Source organism: Diabrotica virgifera, chromosome 9 (genome assembly GCF_917563875.1).
Source record: "Diabrotica virgifera virgifera chromosome 9, PGI_DIABVI_V3a".
Lineage (NCBI taxonomy): Eukaryota > Metazoa > Arthropoda > Insecta > Coleoptera > Chrysomelidae > Diabrotica > Diabrotica virgifera.
In genome coordinates this window covers 92,653,915-92,663,971 of record NC_065451.1, presented here as the reverse complement: position 1 = coordinate 92,663,971, position 10,057 = coordinate 92,653,915, and the positions used below count along the sequence as shown (strand labels likewise).

The 10,057-nt window shown below is 36.2% G+C and overlaps 1 protein-coding gene across 1 annotated transcript; it reads left to right on the top strand.

Moving 5' to 3' along the window:
* The first annotated feature begins 492 nt into the window (after positions 1-492).
* Positions 493-1,980, top strand: LOC126891117 (general transcription factor II-I repeat domain-containing protein 2B-like). Its single transcript, XM_050660297.1, has one exon. The coding sequence runs from the start codon at positions 493-495 to the stop codon at positions 1,978-1,980; it is 1,488 nt and encodes a 495-aa protein (XP_050516254.1).
* The last annotated feature ends 8,077 nt before the right edge of the window (positions 1,981-10,057 follow it).

Below are 10,057 nucleotides of genomic sequence, written 5' to 3'. Positions count from 1 at the left end.
TTTGCCTGAAAGGAGGAAGACCTAACCCTTCGGTCCAAACCCAACTTACGGGCATTAGAGTGAGAGAACCGCAGGGCAGGAGGTATTTGACCGCTGCGCGCAATCACAACCCACCCTTTTTATTATCACTAAACGGTCTTTTCAGCGTTTTAAATTAACACTCAAGGCCCATTTCGTTGATTCAAGTTTATATAGGCAACCCAAATTACACGCCGCTAATCCTCGGTTCGGGATTTAGACAGAATAACACGTGAAGTGTGAAGTAAAGCACAGGTATGACAAGTAAAGTAAAGTATAAATATAAATAATAAATAAAAAGTTTGTAATAGTTTCTCTAATTTGTTTTTGTACGTAGACCGCATGCCGAATCAGCTAAACTGCCGTAGATCGCATATCAGACGGTAGACCGCATACCAAACTAGAAACTCTGCCGTAGACCGCATACCGAAGTAGCACCCAGAAAACTCCGAGACAGCCACAAAAATTAGCTTCATGATAGCAGAAGCCATTGCCAAGCGAAGCAAACCCCTATCAGACGGAGAATTTGTCAAGGAATGCTTGGAGATGTTTGCATCGGTAGCGTGTCCGGAGCAAGAAGCATTAGTTAAAAATATAAGCTTGTCACATCAAACCATAGCAAGAAGAATTGATGACATGTCCAAAGATATTGAATCGTCTTTAAAAACGCAATTGAAGAAATGTGTTTTTTACAGTTTCGCACTCGACGAAAGTACTGATGTATCAGATACCGCACAGTTGGCAGTTTTTGTAAGAGGGGTAACAGAAGACTATACCGTGATCGAGGAATTGCTTGATTTGCGTTCAATGAAAGATACAACCACCGGAAAAGATATCTACGAAGAAGTAAAGAGTTGCATAGAAAAATATGAACTACGAATCGAAAATCTTTGCGGATTGACTACAGACGGTGCGCCAGCAATGACAGGAAGAACAAGTGGTTTTGCAGCTTTAATGTGCAAGAACGTCACACATACAATCATACAGCATCATTGTATTATTCATCAAGAACAGCTGTGTGCAAAAGTACTTGAATTGAAACACGTGATGGATAAAGTAGTGCTAACAGTTAATTTTATACGTGCAAAAGGACTGAATCACAGACAGTTCCAGGCTTTTCTGTCTGATGTCGGTTCAGATCACGAAGACATCGTGTACTTCAGTAGCGTTCGCTGGCTCAGTAGAGCATCCACACTTAAACGATTCTATTCGTTGCTCGACGAAGTAAAGATTTTTCTTGAAAACAAAGGTCAAGAAATTGATTTCCTAACTGATGAGCAGTGGTTGGCTGATCTGGCCTTCCTGGTTGACATTACTAAGTACCTCTCTGATCTTAACTTAAAACTGCAAGGAAAAGATCAATTATGCACGCAGTTATATGAACACATTCAAGCTTTCACAAAGATGCTCATATTGTTAGAAAAACAACTGGAACAAAAACAGTTGGTTCATTGGGAGACTCTATCTGCCAGAAATCAAGAAATGTTGGACTTAGCCAAGTACGTGTCATTGTTGCAAAGATTGAGGAATGAGTTTGAAGAGAGATTCGTAGACTTCAAATTACAAATTCCTAACATGAAAGTGTTCCAAAATCCGTTTGAAATTGAAATTGATGGTGCTGTGCTGAACTTACAGATGGAATTGATTGAACTGCAAAGTGACTCTCTTCTAAAAACGGCATATCAAAGTTGCCTTCCGAACGGATTAATTGAGTTTTATAAAAAATATATTAATCGGAACCAATACCCAAACCTTACCAAATTAGCTCTTCAACAAATATCTTTATTTGGTAGTACATATATTTGCGAGCAGCTTTTTTCTCGCATGAAATATAATAAATCGAAAACGAGATCATCTTTATCAGACAATCATCTGACAGGCATTCTGCGCATAGCTACTTCTAAAATACCAGCTGACATAGATACACTGTGCAAACAGAAAAAATGTCAAACATCTCATTAGTAATAAGGTTTTTAGAGTGATAAGTAAAACTAAGGTTTTCTTCCTTAATAACGTAGGGACGTAGACAATATTCTTGTATATTTTTATTAACTGTTGTTTTTTTGTTAAATATTTCATTGATTTCAATTTGTTATTGATTTATTTTCTTTTGTTTGTATATAAAAAATACCTAGGTATTTGAAATAAAGATATTCAACTTATTTACTTTTTTTTTCTAGGTACTTATATTATAAGTACCTACTTCCTATTTAACCTACTTATCTACTTAAGTTACTGTTTTTTACTAAAAAAAGGTAGTTTATCTTTCAATACTTGCTGCCCATACTTAAAGTATCACTTTTTTGCAATGTAATAGCAAAAAAAGCAAAAAATAAAGACTACCGAAATTTAACGATTTCTACCTAAAAAAATCTACAATTTGATGGATTCTACCTGAAAATTAGCAGCAGCCTACCGAAATTTTGTCCAAGACCTGTGGCAACACTGCGCACATCCATCCATCCAATAGTCAGTCGGCCCGCTACAGTTACAAAATTACAAATCCGGCCCTCCACAAAATTATGTTGGACAGGCCTGCTGTCTTCAAGACTCGTCAGTAGATCGGCAAATACTGGCAGACAGATAGATACAACTACAAGAAAGGGAAGTGGAGTCGAAAGGAAAAACGAGATGATGTAAATACTAAAACAATTGGCCTTAGAAGTGAAGGATATTAAGAGCGAGCAAAGAATTTATACGGAAGAGCTAAAAGAGTAAAAGCTGAAAATCAGAAGCTAAAGGAAGAAAATGAGGAGGAAGGAAAGTGAGCAGCAAAAAAGGAAGTGCGAGAATTGAGCACTAGACTAGATTACCTAAAGAAAGAGAAGAAAAATGATAACGTGATTGTAACAGGTTTTGATATAGACGATGAGTAGCCAGATATACTGAAATTGGCTATGGGAAAAAAATAGAGGAAACTTTACAATATACAAGTAGGGATTAAATCAGCTCTTAAGATAGGAGAGAGAACATGCCTGCTGCAGCTAGAAAATCAAGAAGAAAGGGAGAAGCTAATGCGAAATAAAAGAAAATTAAAAGACCACAAATAAGAAAGAATTTTCATAAACGATAAAAAAATTATAAAAAACACAAGAGGTCAGAAGAGAAGGTAAAACAGTAAAAATGGTTAAACGAGCGGATTGCTGAATACCAGGGAGGATGGACTCAAAAAGGGCTGTATCGAGCTACATCTACTTTTGTACTAATTACTGTACCGTTGTTGACTGTTGCAAAAAGGCAGTTGGTAAACCCACTTTTCTCTGGAACTAACGATACACTGTTATTATTATTATAAATAGATTGAGCGTATAATTTTGTCATTTTCAGTTTGTCTTTGTTATCTTCATACACAGCTTCGTTGATCCCTACGTGTGTGTGTTACTAGTACAAATAAGTGGTATCCTTTAAGCTGTCTTCAATACTCGTCAGTATATCGGCAAATACTGGCAGACAGATAGATACAACTACAAGAAAGGGAAGTGGAGTCGAAAAGAAAAACGAGATTATGTAAGTACTAAATCAATTGGCCTTAGAGGTAAAGGATATTAAGAGCGAGCAAAGAATTTATGCGGAAGCGCTAAAAGAGTTAAAAGCTGAAAATCAGAAGCTAAAGGAAGAAAATGAGACTATTAGGAAGGCAAGTGAGCAGCTAAAAAGGAAGTGCGAGAATTGAGCACTAGACAAGATTACCTAAAGAAAGAGAAGAAAAAGGATAACGTGATTGTAACAGGTTTTGATATAGACGCTAAGTAGCCAGAGATACTGAAATTGGCTATGGGAAAAAGATAGAGGAAACTTTACAATATACAAGTAGGGATTAAATCAGTTCTTAAGATAGGAGAGAGAACATGCCTGCTGCAGCTAGAAAATCAAGAAGAAAGGGAGAAGCTAATGAGAAATAAAAGAAAATTAAAAGACCACAAATAAGAAAGAGTTTTCATAAACGATGATAAAAAACGCAAGAGGTCAGAAGAGAAGGTAAAACAGTAAAAAGGGTTAAACGAGCAGATTGGTGAATACCAGGGAGGATGGATTCAAAAAGGGCAGATCCACCATAGATCAAATATTCGTGTTGAAAATGATTCACAGCAGTACGTACGAGCACTAGTTAAAGCTAAACCTCCGCCTTATAGAATTAAAACAAGCTTAAGGTTCTGTGATAAGAAGGCGTCTGTACCAGGCTCTAAGAGTACTCGGAATTCCATAAAAGATAATGAGACTAGTAAAAATGACCTTAATGAAGACCGATAATATGATAAGGATACAAGGAAGCTTAACAGGAAAATTTGGAGTTAAAAGGGGATTAAAGCAGGGAGATCCGCTGCCCACAGTACTCTTCAATTTCTTGTTGGAGACAATATTTAGAGAGAGTGGAATACGAACAAAAGGTACAATCTATGACAACAAAAGAAAGGTTCTGCCCTTTGCAGACGATGTAGTCCTAATGGCAAGAACTAAAAGGGAATTGTTGAGGATGTTCAAACTCTTTGAAGTAAATGCTAAACACCATGGACTGAGGATTAACGAACAAAAAACAAAGTATATGGAAATGGGATAGACCGCAAATGAAGAAACAACAGTAAAGATTACCACAGACAACGGGAGTAAACAGTATTGCTTTAAAAAGATGACGGAGTTTGAGTATCTAGGAGTAACTCTAACAAGTAAAGGGGGAGAAAGCCAAGAAATTAAGAAGAGAATTTCGCGGAGACGGAAGATTTTCGGAGCACTACACAAACTACTAAGAGCAAAAAGTATTTCCATAGAGGCAAAATTGAGATTATACCGAACAGTCATCCAGCCCACAGCCCTTTACGGAAGAGAAATGAACAAAAATCATAAAAAGATGCTGAAAATATGGGAGCGGAGTGTCCTAAGGAAGATATTCATGGGAGTAAAAGACGATGAAGACGTTTGGAGGAGACGAATAAATAGAAATATAAAAATAATGGAACAATCATATCAGTAGAATGGCGAACATAAAAGGAATTAAAATAGCAAGCGACAAATCACCAAGTGGAAGAAGTATCAGCCGTACGCGCAAGATATGGAGTGGCAATCTTCCAATCTCCCCGCCAATAAACAAGCAAAGTTGCTTATATGATAAAAGAAAAAGGGGAAGAAGAAGAAGAAGTAGAAAGTTGAAAATTATATAAAAAAAATAAACTCGCCTTATCAAGCTTAATAAATAATAATAAATCATTTATTAACAATAGTAATAATAATAATCTATTTACAAAGTTAACACTATATTCTTTCTATAAAGATACCTATATGTACAATGTTCATATCTTAAAGTACACTACAAAACAAAGAATTGCCAGACACGTACTTAGAACATTAGTGCTTACTGATGATTTGTCAGAATTAAAAATGTATCAAAAACGGTATCTCCTTCATCAATCTCTTTAGCTAAACCATTCACTTTCTTGTCACATATTAAAGGACTGCCTTGTATTAGCTGGGTCAAATTGAGTTCAACTTTTATCTCAGAATCCCTGTATCGACCTACATCTACTTTTGTACCAATTACTGTACCGTTGTTGACTGTTACAAAAAGGCAGTTCAGTTGGTGAGATCTTTCTTCGTTGTTGCTATCTGAGCACGTTCTCTAAAATTATGATTTTGTACTTTGAACGTAACTACATCTGTAAACCCACTTTTCTCTGGAACTAACGATACACTGTTATTATTATTAGAAATAGATTGAGCGTATAATTTTGTCATTTTCAGTTCGTCTTTGTTATCTTCATACACAGCTTTGTTGATCCCTACGTGTGTGTGTTACTAGTACAAATAAGTGGTATCCTTTAAGCTGTCTTCAAGACTCGTCAGTATATCGGCAAATACTGGCAGACAGATAGATACAACTACAAGAAAGGGAAGTGGAGTCGAAAGAAAAAACGAGATGATGTAAATACTAAAACAATTGGCCTTAGAGGTGAAGGATATTAAGAGCGAGCAAAGAATTTATGCGGAAGAGCTAAAAGAGTTAAAAGCTGAAAATCAGAAGCTAAAGGAAGAAAATGAGACTATAGGAAGGAAAGTGAGCAGCTAAAAAGGAAGTGCGAGAATTGAGCACTAGACTAGATTACCTACAGAAAGAGAAGAAAAAGGATAACGTGATTGTAACAGGTTTTGATATAGACGCTGAGTAGCCAGAGATGCTGAAATTGGCTATGGGAAAAAGATAGACTAACTTTACAATATACAAGTAGGGATTAAATCAGTTCTTAAGATAGGAGAGAGCACGCGCCTGCTGCTGCTAGAAAATCAAGAAGAAAGGGAGAAGCTAATGAGAAATAAAAGAAAATTAAAAGACCACAAATAAGAAAGAATTTTCATAAACGATGATAAAAATGATAAAAAACGCAAGAGGTCAGAAGAGACGGTAAAACAGTAAAAAGGGTTAAACGAGCAGATTGGTGAATACCAGGGAGGATGGATTCAAAAAGGGCAGATCCACCATAGTTCAAATATTCGTGTTGAAAATGATTCAGAGCAGTACGTACGAGCACTAGTTAAAGCTAAACCTCCGCCTTATAGATTTAAAACAAGCTTAAGGTTCTGTGATAAGAAGGCGTCTGTACCAGGCTCTAAGAGTACTCGGAATTCTAGAAAAGATAATGAGGCTAGTAAAAATGACCTTAATGAAGACCACTAATATGATAGGGATACAAGGAAGCTTAACAGGAAAATTTGGAGTTAAAAGGGGATTAAAGCAGGGAGATCCGCTGCCCACAGTACTCTTCAATTTCTTGTGGAGACAATATTAAGAGAGAGTGGAATACGAACAAAAGGTACAATCTATGACAACAAAAGAAAGGTTCTGCCCTTTGCAGACGATGTAGTCCTAATGGCAAGAACTAAAAGGGAACTGTTGAGTATGTTCAAACTCTTTGAAGTAAAGGCTAAACAGCATGGACTGAGGATTAACTAGCAAAAACCAAAGTATATGGAAATAAGATAGACCGCATATGAAGAAACAACACTAAAGATTACCACAGACAACGAGAGTAAAGAGTATTGCTTTAAAAAGATAACGGAGGTTGAGTATCTAGGATTAACTCTAACAAGTTAAGGGGAAGAAAACCAAGAAGAGAATTTCGCGGAGACGGAAGATTGTCGGAGCACTACACAAACTACTAAGAGCAAAAAGTATTTCCAGACAGGCAGAATTGAGATCATACCGAACAGTCATCCAGCTCACAGTCCTTTACGGAAGAGAAACATGGGTAATGAACAAAAATCATAAAAAGATGCTGAATATATGGGAGCTGAGTGTCCTAAGGAAGATATTCGTGGGAGTTAAAGACGAGGAAGACGTTTGGAGGAGCCGAATAAATAGAAATATAAAAATAATGGAACAATCAGATCAGTAGAATGGCGAACACAAAAGGAATTAAAATAGCAAGCGACAAATCACCAAGTGGAAGAAGAAGTATCAGCCGTACGCGCAAGATATAGAGTGGCAATCTTCCAATCTTCCAGCCAATGAACAAGCAAAGTTGGGTATATGATAAAAGAAAAAGGGGAAGAAAAAGAAAAAGTAGAAAGTTGAAAATTATATAAAAAAAATAAACTCGCCTTATTCAGCTTAATAAATAATAATAAATCATTTATTAACAATAGTAATAATAATAATAATCTATTTACAAAGTTAACCCTATATTCTCCCTATAAAGATACCTATAATTATGTACAATGTTCATATCTTAGTACACTACAAAACAAATAATTGCCAGACACGTACTTAGAACATTAGTGCTTACTGATGATTTGTCAGATTTAACATTAAAAGTATCAAAAACGATATCTCCTTCATTAATTTCTTTAGCTAAACCATACACTTTCTTGTCACATATTAAAGGACTGAGTTGTATTAGCTGGGTCAAATTGAGTTCAACTTTTATCTCAGAATTCCTTAATCGAGCTACATCTACTTTTGTACTAATTACTGTACCGTTGTTGACTGTTGCAAAAAGGCAGTTGGTGAGATCTTTCTTCGTTGTTGCTATATGAGCATGTTCTGTAAAATTATGGTTTTGTACTTTGAACGTAACTAAATCTATAAACTCACTTTTCTCTGGAACTAACGCTACATTGTTATTATTATTATAAATATACTGAGCGTATAATTTTGCCATTTTCAGTTTGTCTTTGTTATGTTCATACACAGCTTCGTTGATTCCTACGTGTGTGTGTGTGTTACTAGTACAAATAAGTGGTATACTTTAAGCTGTCTTCAAGACTCGTCAGTAGATCGGCAATTACTGGCAGACAGATAGATACAACTACAAGAAAGGGAAGGGGAGTCGAAAGAAAAAACGAGATGATGGAAATACTAAAACAATCGGCCTTAGAGGTGAAGGATATTAAGAACGAGCAAAAAATTTATGCGGAAAAGCTAAAAGAGTTAAAAGCTGAAAATCAGAAGCTAAAGGAAGAAAATGAGGCTATTAGGAAGGAAAGTGAGCAGCTAAAAAGGAAGGGCTAGAATTGACCACTAGACTAGATTACCTAAAGAAAGAGAAGAAAAAGGATAACGTGATTGTAACAGGTTTTGATATAGACGCTGAGTAGCCAGAGATGCTGAAATTGGCTATGGGAAAAAGATAGAGGAAACTTTACAATATAAATGTAGGTATTAAATCAGCTCTTAAGATAGGAGAGAGAACATGCCTGCTGCAGCTAGAAAATCAAGAAGAAAGGGAGAAGCTAATGAGAAATAAAAGAAAATTAAAAGACCACAAATAAGAAAGAATTTTCATAAACGATGATAAAAATGATAAAAAACACAAGAGGTCAGAAGAGAAGGTAAAACAGTAAAAAGGGTTAAACGAGCAGATTGGTGAATACCAGGGAGGATGGATTCAAAAAGGGCAGATCCACCATAGATCAGGTATTCGTGTTGAAAATGATTCAGAGCAGTACGTACGAGCACTAGTTAAAACTAAACCTCCGCCTTATAGATTTAAAACAAGCTTAAGATTCTGTGATAAGAAGGCGTCTGTACCAGGCTCTAAGAGTACTCGGAATTCCGGAAAATATGATGAGACTAGTGAAAATGACCTTAATGAACACCGTAATATGATAAGGATACAAGGAAGCTTGACAGGAAAATTTGGAGTTAAAAGGGGATTAAAGCAGGGAGATCCGCTGCCCACAGTACTCTTCAATTTCTTGTTGGAGACAATATTAAGAGAGAGTGGAATACGAACAAAAGGTGCGATCTATGACAACAAAAGCCAGGCCCTGGCCTTTGCAGACGATGTAGTCCTAATGGCAAGAACTAAAAGGGAATTGTTGAGGATGTTCAAACTCTTTGAAGTAAAGGCTAAACAGCATGGACTGAGAATTAACTAGCAAAAAACAAAGAATATGGAAATGGGATAGACCGCATATGAAGAAACAACACTAAAGATTACCACAGACAACGAGAGTAAAGAGTATTGCTTTAAAAAGATGACGGAGTTTGAGTATCTAGGAGTAACTTTAACAAGTAAAGGAAAAGAAAGCCAAGAAATTAAGAAGAGAATTTCGCGGAGACGGAAGATTGTCGGAGCATTACACAAACTACTAAGAGCAAAAAATATTTCCAGAGAGGCAAAATTGAGATTATACCGAACAGTCATCCAGCTCACAGTCGTTTACGGAAGAGAAACATGGGTAATGAACAAAAATCATAAAAAGATGCTGAATATATGGGAGCGAAGTGTCCTAAAGAAGATATTCGTGGGAGTAAAAGACGATCAAGACGTTTGGAGGAGACGAATAAATAGAAATATAAAAATAATGGAACAATCATATCAGTAGAATGGCGAACACAAAAGGAATTAAAATAGCAAGCGAGAAATCACCAAGTGGAAGAAGAAGTATCAGCCGTACGCGCGAGATATGGAGTGGCAATCTTCCAATCTTCCCGCCAATGAACAAGCAAAGTTGCTTATATGATGAAAGAAAAAGGGGAAGAAGAAGAAGAAGTAGAAAGTTGAAAATTATGTAAAAAAAATAAACTCGCCTTATTCAGCTTAATAAA